The sequence below is a fragment of the Cebus imitator genome, unplaced genomic scaffold, assembly GCF_001604975.1.
Source record: "Cebus imitator isolate Cc_AM_T3 unplaced genomic scaffold, Cebus_imitator-1.0 Scaffold468, whole genome shotgun sequence".
In the NCBI taxonomy this organism is placed as follows: Eukaryota; Metazoa; Chordata; class Mammalia; order Primates; family Cebidae; genus Cebus; species Cebus imitator.
In genome coordinates this window covers 968,725-992,072 of record NW_016107783.1, presented here as the reverse complement: position 1 = coordinate 992,072, position 23,348 = coordinate 968,725, and the positions used below count along the sequence as shown (strand labels likewise).

Here is a 23,348-nt window from a genome sequence, read left to right as displayed (position 1 = left end):
GTTTCACATAATATGCTGCTGAAAATGCAAAGAAGGAGTTTCAGCATAAGTTGTTGGAGTTTATATTGTTTGATCATATGCTAATTTAAAATATATTAGGGGAATCCACTATTTTTCTTAATATTAATTAATATCCATTGTGGTTTTTTTGTTAACATTCATGATACTTTCTATTTGGATAGGTGCTCTTCTAATTATTATTTATTCATAATGAGCTTTCAGTTTTTATTAGGCAGAGTGGGCAAGACCAAGTATCACTGTCAGTTGGATTCTCTTGCCTTTTTAAACCATGAAACTGTGTGGATCACTCCAAAATTGTTTATTTTTATTACAGCATCATACATTGCTGTATATGTGATTCTAGTTTGCTATTACACAGTGATTTTTCCTTCTGTCACTTTTATTTTTTCACAGTAATTGCTGCACTTTGTCCCTCTCCATTCATTCAGAGGTCCATTAGAGATAAATATAGTTCATTGAATTACACATATTTAAAGGAAATTTCCAGTGTTGGAATTCAAACACAAATGCTGAATGTTATACAGTTTTTGCACATATTTTGGCATGGAATCAATGAGACACAATGGTGAAAGGCAAAAAAAAAAATTGGCCACATACATTAAATTCCTTTCACTGGTGTGTGTGTGCGTGCGTGTGTGTCTGTGTGCACTGATGCATATGCACATGCACACACACACGCACACATACTATTTACAGAATGTATGTTAAAGCATTATTTTTTAAGTTGAATTTCACAACTGATAAACTACTAGTCTTTTTTAAAGAACATGAAAGGATGTGATAGAAGGGCTGTATGGATCTTGCTGTCAGTACCCATGTCATCCCTCCAAAATGTGAATAGAATTTTTGGGGAAAAATATTGATTCTTTTCTTCTGCTTTCCTTCTATATTTCTTTCGATTTTTCCCTGCAGACATTATGTGACAAGTAGATATTTTCCTGCATACTAAATATAAATAAAATGTATGGGTATACTCCTTTGTTTGAAAACATTGTTTTGGAGGAATGACAAAAGCTATAAAGTCCTTAAAACGTAATATACATTTAACATTATTGGTATTTAATTAGCATATAATACTGCAGCTAATATACTCAAAGTCTAGTATTTATTTCACTGAAGTTATTGGATGTTAATGAAATGCTAAGCAATAATGTAAAACAAAATTTAAAAATATGGATGCTACATTAATGATTGTATTAGTGTTCTATTGTTGCTATAACAAATTGCCACAACTTTAGTGGTTTCACACAGTGCAAATCTATTATCTTGGATTTCTGTAGGTCAGAAGTTGGACATGAGTTTCACTAGGCTAAAAGCAAGGTGTGGTCAAGGCTGCGTTTCTTTCTGCAGACTCCAGAGAAGAATCTGTTATCTGTTTTCTTTTCTTCTTGTAAAATAATTTCAACTTTTATTTTAGATTTATGAGACACCTGTGCAGGTTTTGTACATGGATACATTATGTGATGGTGAGGTTTAGGCCACTAATGGTCTCGTGACCTAGGCAGTGAGTATAGTGTCTAATAGGTAGTTTTTCAGCCCTTTCGCTCTCCCTCTCTACCCCCTCTAGAAGTGCCCAGTGCTTATTGTTAAAGACCGCTCACATTTCTTTGCTCATGACTCCCTTCTTCCATCTTCAAAGCCAGCAATATTGCATCTCTGTGACCATTCTTCTGTAGTCATGCCTGCCTCTGACCCTTCTTTTCTGCCTGTGTCTTTCACAGTTTAGAATCCTGGTGATCAGATTGGGTCCACTAAGATAATCCAGTATAATCTCTCTATTTCATGATTCTCAGTTGCATCTGCAAAGTCCCTTTGGCCGTGTGAAGTAACAAATTCACAGGTTCTGGTAATTATGATGTGGATTGCATATTTTAAGCTGGGGCGATGGCATCATTCTGCCTGCTGCAATGGCAGACATTGGATAATGTTAACTACTACGAATGAAAAAATAAATTTTAACTCTCGTTCTACTACTTTTGCATTAGACAAGCAACTTTTGAGGGGATTTATTTGGGCTTCTCATGCAAAATCAATGTGGAAATGTACAAGCACATGTTTGACAAACTATTTCTTAATGTTATGATGATTAGAATACTGATGTTGTGATTACAGACAATTAGGCAGAATATTTAATTTAAGAAATTTATTATGAATGAATTAAATATATTATAGAACACTGTCTGCCCCAACATGTCTATCACCCAGTCACATTTATTGCATATGTGCATAAAGACTGTAATTTCATTCTTTTATTGATAAAATTAACTTAATGATTTGGATTTATTCATCAATTTGTGGTGCATAAACAGTGAATAGCTTCAGTCTTTTATAGCAATTTTAATAATCACAAAAGTCTTAAGAGGCATAATAATTACTGCAGAAGTATGCATAAATATCTTATTTTATTGAAATCCATTATTGAAAACTACAAAAATCTATGGAACACTAGAGGAATTGACCTCGATAGTTCTTAGTGTAAGTTTGAAAAAAAACAATAATTGTGTACTGTTACCATCACAACTTATTTTTTTTTTTGAGATGGAGTTTTGCTATGGTTGCCCAGACTGAAGTTCAATGGCATGACCTCGGCTCACTGCAACGTTCGCCTCCAGGGTTCAAAGGATCCTCCTGCCTCCGCCTCTCAAGTAGCTGGAATTACAGGCACCTGCCACCATGCCCGGCTAATTGTCTGTATTTTTAGTAGAGATGGGGTTTCACCGTTTTGGACAGGCTGGTCTTGAATTCCTGACCTCAGGTGATCCACTCACCTCAGCCTCAGAAACTGCTGAGATTACAGGCGTGAGCCACCACACCTGGCCTATTAAAATATTTTGTTGGCAGAATACAATGTAAGTTATTAAGATCTGAGAGATTACAGGTATCTAATATACAGGTATATTTTTCCATAAATTTTGTCCTTACAGAAAACTTCAACATGTACCAGGTGCCACGATTGGTGAGTTTTATTCCAGGGCTCTCAAGTCTTTTATGTGGGAGTTCTCCTTCTTAATGAGATAGGAGTATCACCTTCCAGGCCTTGCCATGAACTTTATATCAATCTGGAAGCTCCCATAACAATAATCTTCAAAACACACCTACATTATTAATCATTTATGAATTTTTTAGGAGAGTGAATGGAAATTAACTTTTCTTGAGCCTTTACCATATGCTTTTTTGCCTTCTTCTGTAATTTAGCCCTCATGATATTTCATTAATTTCTCACGAATCGAAAATATATTTTTGTTTAAAGATATGTATTTAAGACCAAGTATTGCAGATCTGTGAACTTTCACGATAAGAGATCAACATGTCTCATGTATAGACACAACTGACAAAAAAACTTGGCGCATAGATGACACTTCTTTTGTGTTTCCTTTTGTGTCAGGAGCGGATCCCAGAGAGTCCCTCTCCTGCTCCTTCTCTGGAAGAGAATCATTGCCCTGGGAGCCAGACCTCTTCCCACTCCAGCAGCAGTGTGTCCAGCTCTCCGTCTCAGATGGAACATCATTTGGAAAGAATGGGTGAGTAACTTGTCTGAAACAGGTGACTGGAAAATGTTGTAGGAAATTCGTTGTTAGGAAACATAGAGGAGAGGGAAAAGCTGGGGAAGCTGACAACTTCTTAATATAAATGGCTTTTTGAAATTTGGTCATTTATAATTGCTGACGCAATATGACCAACAAAATGAAACTTACATTGTTAGAAGTTTGTTCTCTGCAAAAAATCTTCCTTTACTGTATCATTCAATCTCATGGATGCACTATGATGAAATGTTTGTAGAGTATGTGTGAGCTCTATATGTCATATAATACACCTGACACATTCACAACAACCTTTTGAATAAAAGAAGATAAAATATGCTTTAGGCAGTTTCCCATTTAAGAGTGAATAAAAGGTAAGTCAATATGAGATTTGCTACAATCTCAACAACTTAGATCACAAATATTTAACATGATTTACCCTACATTTATATATATTTTGTTGTGTCAGGAGCCTTACACCATGCTGTTCTAGAAATTGGTGATGATGTGGCATATTGGGAGCTTTAATCCAGCTTCAGGTCTGGCACTAACTAGCTATAACCTCCTGTGTATGCCACTTAACCACCAAGAGTTTCTTTACCTATTATATGGAAAAACCTATCACCCTGTCTAATGTACTGGATTATTGAGGTGAAATTAAATATTATGTGAAAAAAGTGCCAAGGAAGTGTGGGTGATAAAAATTACTATTCTCTGTGTGACTTGACTTTGATTACTTATCATTTCCTGGTATCTAATTCTACTCAGGTATATAGAAGTTGAGAGGTGCATTCAGCTGTAACAAATTCTCATTTGGTATGTAGTAATTACGGATCAATTGAGCTAGATAAAATCTTTGTTAATCTTCTATACCTGCACAGTCCAATTTCCTATGTACTCATTTTTTGGGGGGGAAACCGTTTTTGCTATTCCTGTAGTCTTACAAGGGACAAGTTCTTTAAGTGAACTCTGAATGTTCACAGCTCATAATAGCGATTGCTTCCAGCCTTTCCAAATAATGTATTTTCTGAGGGGAAGAGAAATTTGGGAGATTAGGCAAGGTTTTAGATTCCAGAAGGATGAAGAATATCCCTTGGGGAAATTAATCCAAATCTCACTTAACTTGTCAATATGACATGTTGTTTGGGGCCCTTTAGCTTCATAGTGAGCATAGTGGTTATCAAATCTGGCTCCCAATTATAATCACCTATGGAGGTCTTATTAATATGGATTCTGAGGTCACACGTTCAGAGTTTGATTCACTTGGTCTGGAATAGAGCCTGGGAAGCAGTATTTGGTTTTGCTTTTCAGTATTTCTTCGAGATTCTTATGTACAGCCAGGGTTAAGAACCAGTGGGTTAGAGCTTGAGGCTAATGGCCCTGAGAGAGGAAGTTTAATTCCTGGAAGACATGATAGATGTCTTCTAGCTTTACTCTCTTCTATGACATAAACCACCTGGTTGTTACAACATTGTATATAACTGATTCAAGAAAGTCTGAGAAAGAGTGAGAATCTACAGATGGGTGAACACTAATGAGTCAAGAAACAAAAGGACACATTCTTCCATTAAGATACTATTCACATTGATGAGGGTGGGAAGAAGGAGACAAAAAGGAGAAAGGGATATACAAAGATAATTATTTACTGAGTGCTGGCTAAAAAGTAGAGTGCATAGGGAAATATACTTGGTTTTATATATATATATATATAATAAAAGAATGGGCAACTTATACTTAGAAGTAAAATCAAATATAGCCAAAGCAATGTAAAATCCTAGAAATAGTTTTGACAATATAGTTTATTTCTAATTACACTGGCAGTAATTAGGCTCTACATGCACATTACACAGTTGTCTAAGAATGATAGCAAGATTTTCTATAAACAAAAAGGCTTGAGAATTTTTAATTCTACAACTACCATATTTTATTAATAGAGCTGTATAATGTTTGAATAACATATGACTAAAGAGAATTAAGTTACAAACTCTGAAAATTAGCATTTTTTGTCTTTCAATATGTTTTATAAAGAATCATAATTTCCAGAAAATTATATTATCTATCAATCTTGCTATGCTGGCAAATATACAAGCCCATATGTATATATGTGTATATATTAATTATATTTTGGAACTCACACAGTTAAGCAGCTTACTGATTATTTTCATTATATGATCTTCAGACTAACAAAAAAATCTTTCTACTCTTTTAGATGTAGAAATATGTAAAACTTAGTTTTACATACTTCTACGTCTGAAACAGTAGAAATTCCTGTTATTCTAGTTATTATTAGTTGTTATTAGAGAACATTAGCCATTTGTGTGATGCTTTTCTACCTTTTTTCTGGGTATTTCACATAGAAAACTACTCAGTTGCACCTCTTATTTATAGTTATGATACCCAACAATAGTGAGGAACTTATTGTTGATAAGGATAATGGACCAACCATCAAAATGTTCCAAACAGATAATAAAGGTAAAATGATTTTTGCTTATCTGATCCACATATAATAATCAGATAGTAACTCAGCTAACACCTGTGTGCTATATATTGCATCCACATTTCCCTGAGTAAGAATAGATTCATACCAGCTTTGGATACGTTATTTCAATAGTAGAAAACATGATGTTTATCTGAAGCTCGTTTATTTGGGACGTTATAAATTGCATATCCACCTGAAATTTGTCTGTGCATGTGGTTGGAAACTTTATTTAAAGCCCTTTTACTTTGCCAGTTCAGAGACATCTGACTCTCTTTGTATTATATATTTATTTTATTAACGATGTTTAAATGATTCACCAATCGGTGGTTATATTTCACAAAATCCAGTTGCTGTCATAGAGGATAGCTGTTTCTCTCAACACTTGAAAGTGATTTTTAAAATATATGCTAATTTGAACATTTCAAATGAAAGCTGAGCAAGTTAGCCCATCAGGTAATTATCTGAAATACTAATAGATATGATCTCAGCCTGCCTTTTGATCTGGTGCGGTACATGTATCACCTCTGCACAATATTCAGTTATGTCTTAGGAGAGCTGTTCAAGGAAGATAGAGAGAGTAAGAATTTCAAAGTGATACTCTCCTAATATGAAAGCTGAGTACATCTTTGTTTAAAAGGCTGAAAGGGTAAGAGAAAAGGAAAATGTATAATCATATAGTATAGGTTATGCATTGTTGCTGTCACCATGAGTTAGACAGTGGCTAACATGTAATTTATCAGATCATCGGATAGTTTATTTGTACTTCACCACAGGGTAAATTTTTCCATCTACTAATGGTGCCAATAATATATAGAAAAAATGCATCACGAACTGAAGGGTTAATGGAGAATATTTTCTTTTTTCTGTAAACTGAATGTGCTTCATAATTACCTAGATGAGCATTTTAGTTGGAATTTGAAATAGTGTATGATTTTAATTTCATTGATCTATGGTTGCTTTTCTTGCCACATGTTTTGTATTTTCAGTAGCTTGACAGTGAAAGGCTATGCCCACTGGGGCTCCGAAATGCAAATGATTGATTTCAGAATAATTGTCAGAATGAAAGAAGTCAGATTCATGATATTAAACTACCCAAATTCTCGCACGGGTAATGAAATTCTAGTTATAGATGAATTTCATTTATAACCGAGCAACAATTTGTTCCTGAGACTTTTTTCCCACCATGTCACGACTATTTAAAGGGCAGCTTGGCAGTAAAGCAGCTTTGCTAGGAAAGTCTCAATCTGTACATGATACATATGGTACAATCAGAGTTGCAAACCTCGTAAGTCAAAATGGCATTTGGGACTGTCCTGTGTACTGCAGCACTCAAGCATACTCTATTGTGTCTTATGAAAAATCAGCTGGAGTATTACTACAGATGTATAGTGACTGATTTTTATAAAATATATAGTGGCATGCACTGGTATTTCTGAATATCTTGCTATGGAATGGTACAATTTTACTTGTTTAAGTCAAATAAGTTGGTCATATATCCTGATGAGGACATTAATAAACAAGAGAGGCATATTAAATTGCACTCCAGTTATAGAGGAAAGGTTCTTATTTAAATGGGATTCTCTATGTCACATTCTACCAGTTATATTTGTGATGGTAAGAAAAGAAATATTTTCCTGAAATAGAATTTAGTTATTAAAGGAAATGAGTTAAAGTAGACATGTCAACATTTATTAACTGTGACAAGTAAGCAGTTTATACAACTGTGGCAAACATATGCTTTCACATCTGCTTTGAGTATCATCATGATTTTAAAAATGATTTATAGCTCTGAAAACTGTAAAGTGCCAGCTTTGCTATTATGAAGGAATTTTCAGAACATAAAGACATACCTTTAGAGTATTCATGTAGCTCACCCTTACTGTACCTGGTAAAACTGGATGACATTATAGTATATGTCTCAAAGTCTGTGTGACCTGAGCCTTCATGGCATTGATATCCATTTTGACTATTGCCAAATATTATTATTTTAGTTGTGAATCAAGTATTTTGAATAAACTGACTGATCAGTCAAATCAAGCTTTTGATTTTATTTTTTCACAGCCTTTGTCAAACAAATTGATTAAATTAATCGCACATTATGACGTTGTGTTATATGGTTTTTAGCAGTCATTTCTGGGATTCTTTAGAGTACAGTAATTAGGACTATTCATTCTAGTTTACTTGTGTGAAACAAAGGCACAGAGTAAAACTCCCTTCCTCTGGCAGCAACTGGTCTCTCAAACTGCTAGCAGGAATAGGGTTTTTGTGATATTTTGCATTGGGAAGTAAATGTTTTCAATAGAAAACTTTCTATGTGCAAGATGCCCCAAATACTCTGATTATCAAATCTGGTACGCTACAGAAATAATGGAAAAATAAATTTACCATCCAGCCCAATAATTTAGTTAAACATTACATTTTAAGTTAGCCCACAGCCTACAGATGAACAGTTAGTAGTCTTAATATCCTTTGGTCACAATAATATATGCTGTATTTTACCTGGAATAAAAGCATTGTCATATATTTTTTTTAACTTTTATGTTCAGGGGTACATGTGCAAGTTTGTTAAATATGTAAATTGTGTGTCACTTTGGTTTGATGTACAGATTATTTTGTCACCCAGGTAATAAGCATAATACCTGACATGTAGGTTTTCAATACTCTCCCTCTTCTCAATCTCCACCCTCAAGTAGACCCCGGTGTCTGTAGTTCTTTTCTTTGTATCTATGTGTTCTCAATATTTATCTTCCACTTATAAGTGAGAACATTCAGTAGGTATTTGGTTTTCTGTTCCTGCGTTAGTTCTCTTAGGATGATGACCTCCAACCCTATCCATGTTGCTGCAAAGGACATTATCCTGTCCTCCTTTATGGCTGCATAATTATTCCATGGTGTATATGTACCATGTTTTTTAATGGGCATTTAGGTTGATTACATGTCTTTGCTCTTGTGAACAGTGCCACAATAAACATACATGTGCATGATTTAGAATAATTTATATTCCTTTGGGTATATATCCAATAATGGGATTTCGCTGGCTCAAATGGTAGTTCTATTTTAAATTCTTTGAGAAATCACCAAACTGCTTTCCCCAGTGGCTGAACTAGTTTACATTTCTACCACCAGTGTATAAGCGTTCCTTTTTCTCCACATTCTTGCTGTCATCTGCTGTTTATTGACTTTTTAACGATATCCATTCTGATTTGATGTGAGATGGTATCTCATAGTGGTTTTGACTTGCATTTCTCTAACGATCAATGATACCAAACATTTTTTATATGCTCTTGTCTTCATGTATGTCTTCTTTTGAAAAGTGTCTGTTCATGTCCTTCATCCACATTTTAATGAAGTTGTTTGCTTTTACTTTTTGTGGTGGAATATTATTTCATTACATGAATATCTCACATTTTGTTTATCCATTCATCAGTTGACGGATGTTTGGGACACCTCCACTTTTTGGCTGTTACAAATAATGCTGCTGTGAACATTTGGATTCAGCTTTGGGTTGACTTGTGTTTTCATTTCACATGTATATATACTTAGTGGAATTGATGTGTCTTATGGTAGCTTTGTGTTTAACTACTTGAGGAACTACCACACTGTTTGCCAAAGTGGATGTAGAAGTTTACATTTCCACCAGCAACATGTGAAGGTTTAAATTCCTCCCCACTCTCTCCAACACTTACTATTTTCTGTCATTTTGATGATAGCTATACTAGTGTTTCCGAAGTATTATTTCATTTTGGCTTTGATTTGTATTCTCTGATGAATAATCATTTTCAGCATCTTTTCTTGTGTGTATTGGCTATTTATATATCTTCTTTGGACAAATATCTATTTAAGTTCTTTGTCCATTTCTTAGTTAGGCATCTTAATTCTTTGATTTAATTTATCATTTGTTTTTAAGTTATAAGATTTCTTTTTATATTATGGATACAATATCTTTAGCAGATATATGAGTTACGAATATTTTATCCCATTTTGTGGGTCATCTTTTTACTTTTTCCATAGTATACTTTGATGGACAGGTTATTAATTTTCATAAAGATCAATTTATTTTTTGACACGTGGTTTTGCTGTTGTATCCAAGAATGCTTTGCTCCTACACTTAGATTTATACTCCCCTTTGAGTTAATTTTTGTTGTGTTAGATTGGGAACCAACTTCACTGTTTTGCATTTGAGGATTTGATGATCCTAACACTATTCGTTGAAAATATTTCCTCATTGAATTAAGTAGGCACCCTCATCAAAAATCACTTCTCTGTAAAATTAAGAATTGATTTCTGTACCTTCAATTCTGTTCAGTTATCTACATGTCTATTCTTTTGTCAATATCATACTATCTTGATTACTATAGCTTTATAATAAGTTTTAAAATAAAGCCATATGAGTCTTTTTCTTATTTTATTCAGGATTGCCTTGTGTCTTCTTGATCCTTTGTATTTGTATGAGAATTTTTAGATCAGTTACTGATAAAATATCAACTGGAATTACAAGGATCACATTGAAGCTGTAGATAAATTGGGCGAGTATTGCCATGTCATCAGTATTAAGTATTTTGATCCATGAAAACAAGGTATTTTCCTTTTATTTAGGTTCTCTCTAATTTATTCTAGCAATGTTTTGTTGTTTTTACACTACAATTATGCATTTCTTTAAAGTTTACTCCTCAGTACAGCCATACCCCAGAGATATCATGTGTTTGGTTCTAGACCACCACAATAAAGCATATATTGGAATAAAGCATGTCACAAAAATTGCCTGATTTCTCAGTGCATATAAAAGTTATGTTTACATAATACTATAGTCTATTAAGTATATGACACCATTATGTCTAAAAAACAGTATACATACCTTAATTTAAAAATATTTCATTGCTAAAAAGATGGTAATGATTTATCTAAGCCTTCACTGACTCATAATCTTTTTAATGATGAAGGGTCTTGCCTTGCTGTTGATGGCTGCTGACTGATCAGGGTGGTGGTCACTGAAGGTTAAGGTGACTGTAGAAATTCCTTGATACAAGACAAAAATGAAGTTTGCCACAACAATTGACTTTTCTTTTCATGGAAGAGTTCTCTATAGCATGCTATGCTCTTTGAAGGCATCTTACAGTAGATTTCTTTCAAAATTTGAGACAATTCTCTCAACCTCTACCATTGCTTTACTATAATATTCTAAATACTTTGTTGTCATTTCAGCAATGTTCATAACCTTTTTATCAGGAGTATATTCCATCTCAATAAACCATGTTCTTTGGTCCTCCTTAAAAAACAACTCTTCATCCATTCAAGTTTTATCATGAGATTGCAGCAATTCAGTCATATGTTCAGGTTTTACTTTTAATACTAGTACTTTTGCTATTTTCACATGTGCAGTGACTTCCTCTACTGAAGTCTTGAGTCCCTCAAAGTCATCCATAAGGAATGGAATACATTTCTTCCAAACTCTTGTTAATGTTGGCATTTTGACCTCCTTCCATTAATCAAAAATGTTGGTAATAACATTTAGTATGATGTATCTTTTTCAGGAAGTTTTCAATTTATGTTGCTCAGATCCGTTAGCTTTGCCAAATGCCTTTCTTAAGTAACGAGACTCAAAGTCAAAAAATTACTCCATGTTAGTCTGCAGAATGTATGTTGTGTTAGCAGGCATGAAAAAATTAAATTTCCTTTTACAGAGCCCTCAGGTAACTAGATTTATTTGCAGTGAGCAGTAGGATTTTGCATGGAATCTTTTCTTTTTGAGCCATAGGTCTCAATAGTAGACTTAAAGTGTTCGGCAAACCATGCTGTAAATAGATGTGTCATTATCCAGGCTTCACTGTTCCATTTATAGAGCAGAGACAGAGTAGAGTTTGGTATAACTTTGAAAAACTGCATTTTTTTTTTTTTGTAATGGGAAATGTGTGTTGGCTTGAACTTAAAGTCACCAACTGCATTATCCCCTAACAGGAGAGTTAACCTGTCTTTTGAAACTTTGAAGCCAGGTATTGACCTCTGTTCTCTAGCTATGATAGTCCTAGATGGTATCTTCTTCCAATATAAGGCTGTTTTGTCTTCAGTGAAAATCTGTCATTTAGTATAGCCATCTTCCTCAATAATTTTAGCTAGATTTTCTGGATAACTTGCTGCAGCTTCTACATCCACACTTGCTGCTTTGCCTTGCACTTTTATGTTAAGGAGATGGTTCCTTTACTTAAACCTCACAAATTCTCATTCATTAGATTCCAACTTCTCTTCTGCAGCTTCTTTACCTTTCTCAGCTTACAAGAAATTAAAGAGAGGTAGGGCATTGCTCTAGGTTAGTCTTTGGATTAAAGAAATGCTGTGACTGGTTTGATCTTCTATCCAGACAACTACAACTTTCTCCATATCAAGAATGAGGCTAGCCACTTTCTTGTCATTTGTGTTCTCACTGAACACTCTTAATGTCCTTCAAGAACTTTTCTTTTGCATTCGCAACTTGGCTGTTTGGTGCAAGAGGCCTAGCTTTCAGCCTATCTTGGCTTTCGACATGCCTTCCTCACTAAGCTTAATGATTTATAGTTTTTGATTTAAAGTGAAATACATGTGACTTTTCCTCTTACTGAACACTTAGAGGCCATTGAAGGGTTAGCAATTGACATAATTTCAATATTGTTGTATCTCAGGAAATAGAAGACCTGAGCAGAGAAAGAGAAATGATGGCAGAAAGAGAAGTGACTTGATGGCAGGTCAGTGAAGCAGCCAGAACATACAAAGCATTTATCAGTTACATTTGCCATCGCATATAAGAGCAGTTCATGGAGTCCTAAAACAATTAAAACAGTAACATCAAAGATCACTGATTATGGACCACCATAACAGATATAAAAATAATTAAAAATTTGAAACGTTGTGGGAATTACCAATATGTGACACAGAGACAAAAAGTGAACAAGTGCTATTAGAAAAATGACACCAAATAGACTGGCTCAATGCAGGGTTGCCACAAACCTTCAGTTTGTAACAAATATAGTATCTGTAAAGTGCCGTCAAACAGGGTGTGCCCGTATTTTGTTTTTAAATGTTTTAAAATGTATTTATAAGTAAAACGTTTTGTTAATTTTGATTTCAGATTGTTCACTGCTGTGTACAGAAATATAATTAATTTTTTCTATATAGGTTCTTATATTCTTCAACTTTATTAAGAATTTTTAGCTTAAGTCATCTTTATGTAGATTCTTTAGGATTTTTTTTCTCCAATTACTTTAAGAATTTTCGTTATATAACATCATACCATCTGCAAATTGAGATAGTAGTATTTCTCTCTTTTCCACTCTATATGCCTTTTATTTCTATTTCTTGCCTAATTCTGTGACTAGAGACTGCAATATAATGTTGAATAGACATGGTGAAAGTGAATATCCTTGTCTTATTTGTGATGTTAAGAAGAAAACTTTCAGTTTTTACCATTAAATATGATGTGACTAGTGGACTTTTTATAGATGTCCTTTATCAAAAGAAGAAGTTTTCATATATGCTTTGTTTTGTGTATTTACTATGAAAACATGTTGTATTTTGTCACATTCTTTTTCTACATCTATCAAGATCACTCTGTGGTTTTTGTTTTTTTGTTTTTTGTTTTTTTGAGACAGAGTCTCACTCTGTCACCAGGCACCAGGCTGGAGTGCAGTGGCACACTCTCGGCTCACTGCAACCTCCGTCCCGGGTTCAAGCAATTCTCCTGCCTCAGCCTCCCGAGTAGATGGGACTACAGGTGCATGCCACCACGCCCAGCTAATTTTTGTATTTTTAGTAGAGGTGGCGTTTCACCATGTTGGCCAGGATGGTCTCAATCTCTTGACCTCGTGATCCACTTGCCTCAGCCTCCCAAAGTGCTGGGATTACAGGCTTGAGCCACCACGCCTGGCCCTTTTGTATTTTATTAGTACAGTTTATTACAGTGATTTTTCTAAGTAAATTCTATTTCTATGATTATTCTTTGTTGTAAAACTTAATATGAGATCTACCATCTTACACATTTTTAAGGGCTCAAAAATCTGTTGTTGACTATAGGCACAGTGCTGTACAGCAGATCTCTTGAACTTACTCATTTTGCATAACTGAAACTTTATACCAGTTGAACAGCAACTCCTCATTTCTGTCTCTCCACAGCCTCTGGCAACCACTATTCACTGTTTATTTCTATGAGTTTGGCTATTTATATAACTAATATATATGGAATCATTCAGAGTTTGTCCTTGTGTGACTGGCTTATTTCATTTAGCCTTATGTCCACCAGATTCATTCATGTTGTCACATATGGCAAGATTTCTGTCTGTTGAAAAGTTGAATAGTATTTTACTGTATTATGTATCACACTTTATTTATCCATTTTCATCCATAAATTCACATTTAGTTTATTTCCATGTATTTGTGATTGTGCATAATACTGCTATCAATGTTGGTGTAGAAATATCAGTCCATGTTCTTGCTTTAAATACTTTTGACTTTATACTCAGAAGTGGAAAGCTGGATCATATGGCTATTTTATGTTTAAAAATATATTTTGAAAAACTACCATACTGTTTTCTATGGTGAATGACTGCACAATTTTGTATTGCAACCAACAGTGTACAAGGTTCTAGTTTTTCCACATCCTTATTTCCTAACTCATTCTATGATACCAAAGCTTGGCACCAAAACCTGATACCAAAACCTGGCAGAGTTTTCAAAAAGAGAAAACCTCAAGCCAATATCCTTGATAAATATCAATAGAAAAATTCTTAACAAAACACTGGCAAACTGAATCGAGCAGCTTATCAAAAAGCTACTCCACCATGATCAAGTAGGCGTCATCCCCAGATGGAAGGTTGGTTCAACATATGAAAATCAATAAATATGATTCATCACATAAACAGAGCTAAAGACAAAAGCCACATGATTTGTTAAGTGAGACACTAGTGTGAACAAAAACAACATCAGCAGCATATGATTTTCTCAGTTAAAGGCAGAAAAGGCTTTTGATAACATTTGACACCCCTTCATGTTAAAAACGCTCAATAAACTAAGTAATGAGAGAACATACCTTGAAAAAATAAGAGCCACCTATACTTTCAACATTAGGTCAAATTAGATACAATGAAGGGCTCTCATGCTACAATATAATTAGATTTTAGCTAAATTAACACGTGTTTTGTGCATTGTTGAACTCAAAATATGTAAATACTGGTGAAGCACACAGAAAAAAATAAGATGATGGAAGTAAAAGCAGGCACGCAGGAAGGAAGGAAGTAGAAAAAAAGAAAGCATGCACAGGATCAAAAGCCAACTATTGAGCATACATATGCACACATGTTCATTACAGTCCTATTCACAGCACCAAAAACATGAAATCAACCTAGCTGCCCATCAACAGTGGATTGAATAAAGAAAATGTGGTACATATAAACCATGGAATATTACAGAAATAAAAAGAACAAAATTATATCCTTTTCAGTAACATGGATGGAGCTGAAGGCCAATTATCCTAAACAATCCAATGCAAAAATAGAAAACCGAATACCGTATGTTTTCACTTATTAGTTGGAGCTAAACATTGAATACATATAAATGCATAGATGGGAACTGAGGCAGGATACATGGCTGAAGAACCACCTGCTGGGTTCTATGCTTACTGCCTAGGTGTCAATATCTCTGGGCCGCCCTCTACCTTCAGCATCACACAATTTACTCATGTAACAAAACTGCACATGTACCCTTTAATCTATGATAACGTTTGAAATTATATAAAAAAAACACTGTACAAGTTTCTAATTTCTTAACATCCATTCTAATACTTGTTATCTTTTGTTTTTTTGATGAAACCATACTAGCAGGTGAAAGGTAATATCTTACTCTTGTTATTTGCATTTCCTTGTGATTACTGATGTTGACAAATTTTCATATACCTATTGGCCATTTTTATGTCTGTTTGGGAGAAATAAATAAATAGATATTTAAATACCTTGACATAAGACTTATTATTAAAAGGTTAGACTTTTGAAATACAGTTTTTATTTTAAAAGGTACACATAATTATTTTAAGATTTTAGTAATCACGGTATAATGCTTTTATCGCAACAAACACATTTTAAAGAACCAGGATAACTACATTACAATATTAAAAATAATACAGCTAAGGCTATTTGATGTTTTGCAAGAATCATAGATAGATTGTTTTGGATCAGAACATGGAATTTTTTCTAAATAGAAATTGCAGATTATATCCTTGCATAACAAATCCTGCTAGAATGATGGGTAACTATGAAAGTCTTGGAAAAGAAGAAGTAAAATGTAATTTTAAAGTGTTCTATTTTGTGATACAGAAGAATCAAGTAAACTGATATTTGTACATTTGTGTTCAAATTACTATATTTTGAATTAGCTTAATCCTGAATATAAGCCATGTTATCACTATACTAATATCATCATATGAAGTTGTCAGAACTGTTGTATAAATATGACTAAGAGATTATCAATACAGAAATAGCAATAAGTAAATTTTTATTTAAGGTCTTATATTGTATATCTTTTAATTCAATATAATCCAAATGCTACCTTTAGAATTTAGCCTTATTAAAAATACATGCACACACACACACACACACACACACACACCCTGACACACACACACCATGGTTTATTTATTGTTTTAAAATGCCTCTTGGTTAAAAGGAAGAGAAATACACTACACACTGGTTACTTCCAGTCTGTTGTATGTATTATTACTAATTACTCATGTTGAGAGCTATAACCAATCTTGACATCAGATGCAAATAGAAATTTCCCCAAAACAGACATAAATACATTCATTCATTCATTCATTCTGAATGCATTTGTTTAGATAATTGCATTATATAAGTTACTGGGAGAAAGAATAAAAAAGTATTTAAAAATTCCTTATGATGCATTAAATTGTAGTTAGATAAATTTATTGTTTACATTATCATAAACAGAGGAACCGAGGTTGTTTCAGTGATAACAATAGATTAGACCTGATCTTGCTATTGTATTATGAGAGTGAATGTTATAAAATCTAATTAGCATTTCATACGGCAGTGATATAATAACAAAAAGAATTTTCACATGCACAATTTTATCTGGATCATAATTCCAGTAATTACTATGGTATCCATTAATTATTTTTATAAATAATGTCTCCTCTGTCCTACTCTATTTCAGGCACTGGAATGTAATGATGAGAGATACTATTGCTATCCCCAATAAGCTCACAGAGAATGCAATAATTCTAAAATGCACCTAAAACACAGGTGCTTTTCTTCAGAGTAAAGCTGTGTTTGTTTATGATAAGAGAGTACTACTGATCTGAAGCTCCTGCCTATATTAATAGGTGTCTCAAATTCAGCATCCACACCTTACTCTGGGCTCAAGGTTTATCTTTTGATCTCATTATCTGTATTTGAGGCCCTTAAACTGAACCAAATATGAGCTCGCAAGAAAAAAGAAAAACAAATGTTCAAACACAAAAGGAATCCAACCACAACGAGAGCATCACAGAAACAGCTAAGCATAGATTTAGACCAGTAAGTATTCAGACATATAGCTATTTTACATTTTATCTGAACTGCCTAGGGAAGTAAAATATGGAATTAAATTAATAACCAAGAAACCAGAGATTACTAACATTTCCAAACAGATTTTTAAAAAACCAAATATAATTGTTAGGAATACATTTACATAAACATTGAAATTAAAAACTAGATGAATGAGTTAATCAATAGAATAAAACTAAAGAAAGAAGTAGTGAACCGAAAAATAGATATGAAAAAATGAGATAAATGAGGTGATGGAAAAAATGAGAGTTTAAGATGAATGAGGATAGGGAAAAATATAAATGAGGATATGGCAATAAGTTCTAACATCTAGCTAGGTGGCATGAGGGACTAAGAAACTTGAGAGAATACTTTTCATCTTTTCAAATGGAGAAACAATGTTTTTTCATTGATAGAAGTCATTGTAAAGAAATAGCATCTATCAAAGCATCTAGCTAATGTACTTGTGCCAGTAAATATTTTCTCTCATATCCTAAGTAGACATGTAATCCCACAATTTCCTAATAGGCCAGCTGGATTAGGTCACTAAAGAAGAATGTAATATTTTTACATCAGGGTGTTAACACTCCTCTGCATGTAGAATTATTATCTTGGGGGATTCATTAACATTGATATTGCCAATGATTTACCTCTGTGAACACATGTTGTTAGACACCCTTCTTTTGGATTTATTTGTTGAAATTGTAACAAAATAGGCAAATATAGAGAATGATGCAAAATGGGAAGTATATAAAAAAACTCTATTATTCTCAAAGAGGTGTAGAAATTTAGGTCCACTGAAGAGAGCAGCTAAAGTGCCAATTACTATCTCAACTACCTTAATGTCTAATGCACTCCATTGATCATATTTGTAGTAGGTATGTTGCTTTGAAAACATGATCTAATTTGTTTATTATTTTACTGTTTTAGTCTCTATAGATTTTAGCATACATTTTCTGCTTGACATAGTACATTTTCTCTCATAGGAAACACTTGGTAATTTAGTAAATAAAAAATTAATAGACACATAAACAGCTTTAAACTTTGGCTTCAACCAGGTACTCTATTTGAAAATATAGGATGTTAGGCCCGGTGCAGTGGCTCATGCCTGTAATCCCAGTACTTTGGGAGGCTGAGGTGGGCAGATCACAAGGTCAGGAGATCAAGACCATTCTGGCCAACATGGTGAAACCCCGTCTCTACTAAAAGTACAAAGAAATTAGCTGGGAGTGGTGGCACACAACTGTAGTCCCAGCTACTTGGGAAACTGAGGCAGGAGAATTGCTTGAACCCAGGAGGCAGAGATTGCAGTGAGCCGAGATCACGCCACTGCACTATAGCCTGGGTGACAGTGCAAGACTCCGTCTCAAAAAAAAAGAAAAAAGAAAATATAGGATGCTGTGAGAAAAAAATGTTAATATAGGCGCATTTTGATAGATACATATAATAAATTTGTGTTGTCTTATATATTTCTTTCCATATGTATATGTACATATGTAATTTATTGCCTTCAAAGCAAAAGAAACGAAAACATACATATTAAAAGATGAAAATGCAAGTTGCTAATTATTTTCTGACATACTTATCATGCCTCAGGCATTATGGATTAAAAGGGACTTTTAAAGGAAAAAATTTAAAATTTTTTTTACATTTTTATTAATACATAATATTTTACATACTTATGAGGCATATGTGTATTTTGTTACATGCATAGAGTATGAAATTCTAGAGTCAGACTATCTGGGATATACATTACATTGAGTATTTATCATTTCTATGTGTTGGGAACATTTCATGTCTTTTCTTCTAGCTGTTTTGAAATACGTAATACACTGTTTTTATTACATATTTTCTACTCTGCTATGTGACATTTGAATTATTTTTTTCTGTCTAAATGTATGACTGCACTTACTGTAGCCAACCTGTCCTCATGCCCGCTATCACCCTAACACCCTTCCCAGCTTCTGGTATCCATCATTTTTCTCTCCATCTCCATAAGATTAACTTTTATGTCTTCCACATATGAGTGATAACATATGATATTTGTCTTTCTTTGCTGGGTTAATTTCACTAAACATAGTTACCTCCAATTCCATACATGTTGTGGTAAATAAGATAGTTTTATTCTTTCTTTGTGGCAAAATATTATTCAATTTTGTATTATACCACATTTTCTTTATCCTCATCTGGTGAGGGAAGCTTAGGTTGATTCACAGTCTTTGCTGTTCTGAATAGTGCTGCAAAAAAACGTGTGAGTTGCAGGTATTCATTTGGTATATTGATTTATTTTCTTTGGATAAATACTTAGTAGTGGCATTCCTGGATAATATGATAATTCCATTTTTAATTTTGTAAGAAATCTCCATAGTGTCTTCCGTAGTAGCTGTACTAATTGATATTCCCATAAACAGTATATGAGTTTCCTTTACTCTGCATCCTTGCCAGCATCTGTTATTTGCTATCTATTTAATAACAGCCATTCTAACTGGGGTACAAAGGTATCTCATTGCGGTTTTGATTTGCATACTTTGTGTTGTTGAACATTTGTTCATATATTGGTGGGGTATTTGTATGTCTTTTTTTGAGAAGGGTCTAATCATGCACTTAGCCCCCTTTTAACAGAATTATTATTATTATTTACTGTGGGCTTATTTGAGCTCCTTATATATTCTAGATATTAATCTCTTGTTAGAGGAATAGTTTGCAAGTGTTTTCTCACATTCAACAAGATGTCTCTTTATTTTGTTTATTGTTTCCTTTGCTGTGCAAAACCCTTTTAGTTTAGTATAGTCCTGTCTGTCTGGTTTTGTTTTTGTCATTTGTGTTTTTGAGGTTTTAGCCACAAAATCGTTGCCTAGACCAAAGAATACCTGAAACATATCCCCTATGTTTTCTTCTAGTAGTTTCAGGTCTTACATTAAAGGCTTTAATCCTTCTTGACTTGATTTTTGTGTTTGGTGAGAGATTGGGGTCTGGTTCCCTTCTCCTGCATAAGGATATCCTATTTTCTCAGAAGCATTTATTGAAGAGGGTGTCCTTATTCCAAGGTCTATTCTTGGTGCCTTTGTGAAAAATCAGTTGGCTATAAACAGGTGGGCTTATTTTTGGATTCACTATTCTGTTCCAGTGGTCTTTGTGTCTGTTTTTTTATACCAAATACCATGCTGTTTTGGCTACTATAGCCTTGTAATATATTTTGAAGTCAGATAGTGTGATGCCTCCAGGTTCATTCTTTTTGCTCAGGAATCCTTTGGCTGTTTGAGCTCTTTTTTGATTCCATGTGAATTTTAGGATTGTTATTCTGTTTTCATGAAAAACGATATCAGTATTTCAATAGAGATTGCATTGATTCTGTAGATTGCTTTGGGCACTATGGTAATTTTAATGATATTAATTCTTCTGATCTGTGAGAACATGAGGTATTTTATTTGTTTGTGTCGTCTTCAATTTCTCTCCTAAGTTTTTTTTTATTTTTGTAGCTATTGCAAATGTGATTGCCTTGTTTATTTCTTTCTCAGCTACTTCTTTATTGTATAAAAATGCTACTTATTTTTTGCATGCTAATTTTTTATTCGGAAAATTTACTTAATTTATGAGTTAGAGCTAAGATTTTCTGGTGAAATCTTTAGGTTTTTGTGAATATAAGATTAGGTCATCTGCAAACAGGGATAATTTAACTTCTTCCTTTTTTATTTTGGATGTCTTTTATTTCTTTCTTTATATAATTGCTCTGGCTAGGATTACCAGTACCAGGTTGAATAGAAATGCTAAAAGTGGGCATCCTCTTCTTGTCCTAACTCATACAATCAGTGTGCAATCAGTATGATGTTTGTTGTGGGTTTGTCGTATACGACTTTTATTATGTTGAGTTATGCTACTTCTCTACCTGGCTTTTTAAGAGTTTTTATCATGAAAAGATACTGAATTTTGTCAAATACTTTTTCTGCTATTGAGATGACCACATTTTTTATCCTCATTCTGCTGATGTGATGTATTATGTGTATGTTTAACTATCCTTACATATCTGCAATAAATCTGACTTGATCATGTATTTTTTGATCTTCTGTTTGATTCTGTTTGCTAGTATTTTGTTCAGAATTTTATTTTTTAATTTTTAAGTATTATGGATACATAATAGCTGTACATATATATGAGGTAAATATGATGTCTCGTTACAAGCATTCAATGTGTAATGATAAGCATGGCGTAATAGAACTACCACTGGATGTATATCCAAAAGAAAGGAAATTATTATATTGAAGAGCTAGCTGCACCTCTATGTTGATTGCCGCAGTATTTATAAAAGCCCAGATATGAAATCCACCTTAGGATGAGAATTTTTGTGCCTATGTTCATAGGGGATACTGGCTTGTAGTTTTCTTTTTTTGTTGCATGCTTGTGTGGTATTCGTATCAGGCTAATGCTGGCCTTGTGGAATGAGTTAGGGAGAATTTATTCCAATTTAATTTCTTGGAATAGTTTGGAAAAGAATTGGTGCTAATCCTTGGAAAGTTTGATAGAATTCAGTTGTGAAACCATCTGGTCCTGGACTTTTTTTGTTGCTATACTTTTTATTACTTATTTACATGGTTTGGCTCTGTGTCTTCATGCAAATCTCATGTTGAATTGTAACCCCTATGTATTGGAGAAGATGCCCAGTGAGAGGTGAGTGAATAATAGGGTGGACTTCTCCCTTGCTGTTCTCATAATAGTGAATGAGTTCTCACAGGATCTGGTTGTTTAAAAGTGTGTAGCACTTCCCCCTTCACTTTCTCTTCCTCCTGCTCCAGCCATGTAGGATGCACTACTTTCTCTTAACCTTTCACCATGATTGTAAGTTTCCTGAGCCCTCCCTGAGCCATGCTTCCTGTACAGCCTGCAGAACCATGAGCCAATAATTTAACCTCTTTTCTTTATAAATTATCCAGTCTCGGTTGTTCTTTATAGCAGTGTGAAAACTAATACACTAATTCAATCTCATTATTCATTATTGGTCTGTTCAGATTTTCTATTTCTTTCTGATTCAATCTTGGTAGGCTCTATGTGTCTATGAATTTTTCTATTTCCTCTAGGTTTTTCAGTTTGTTAGTATGTAGTTGTTCATAAGCATCTCTCATGATATTTTATATTTCTACATTCTTAATGTTAATATGTCACGTCTCACTTTTATTTTGTTTCTTTGAGTCTTCTCTCTTTTGTTCTTGTTTAATGTAACAAGTGGTTTATCAATTTTGTCATTTCACAAAACCAACTTCATGTTTGTTGATTTGGTTTACTTCTCTGATCTTTTTTTCTTTTCTTTNTCATTTGGGGATTTGGTTTGTTCTTGCTTCTGTAGTTCTTTGAGGTGCATCAATTAATTGTTTATTTGAAATCCTTCTGATTTTCGATATGTGTGTTTATTGCTGTAACTCCTCTCTTAGCACTGCATTTGATGTATCACACAGGTTTTGGTATGTTGTGTTTCAATTTTCTTTTGTTTCAATATATTTTAAAATTTTCTCCTTAATTTCTTTCTTGACTCAGTGGACATTGAGAAGCATGTTGTTTCATTTCCCTGTATTTATTCAGTTTCCAAAAAGTTCATTTTGTTATTTATTTTCAGTTTTAATCCATTGTGTTTTGAGAAGATACTTTATATGATTTTGATTTTTAAAAACTTGTTGAGACTTATTTTGTCTTCTAACATATGATCTGTTTTTTGAAATGTTTAATGTGCTGATGAGAAGAATATATATTCTGTAATTGTTGGATAAAATGTTCTGTAAA

The 23,348-nt window shown here is 33.6% G+C and overlaps 1 protein-coding gene across 7 annotated transcripts in view; it reads left to right on the top strand.

The window, feature by feature from the left end:
- Positions 1–23,348, top strand: part of DACH2 (dachshund family transcription factor 2) — a 632,920-nt gene that overhangs the window by 550,644 nt on the left and 58,928 nt on the right. For all 7 annotated transcript variants that reach the window (XM_037732724.1, XM_017512281.2, XM_037732723.1 and 4 more), the window contains one exon: positions 3,407–3,542. In XM_037732724.1, the coding sequence (XP_037588652.1) occupies positions 3,407–3,542 (136 nt within the window). The remainder of the gene's footprint in view (positions 1–3,406; positions 3,543–23,348) is intronic.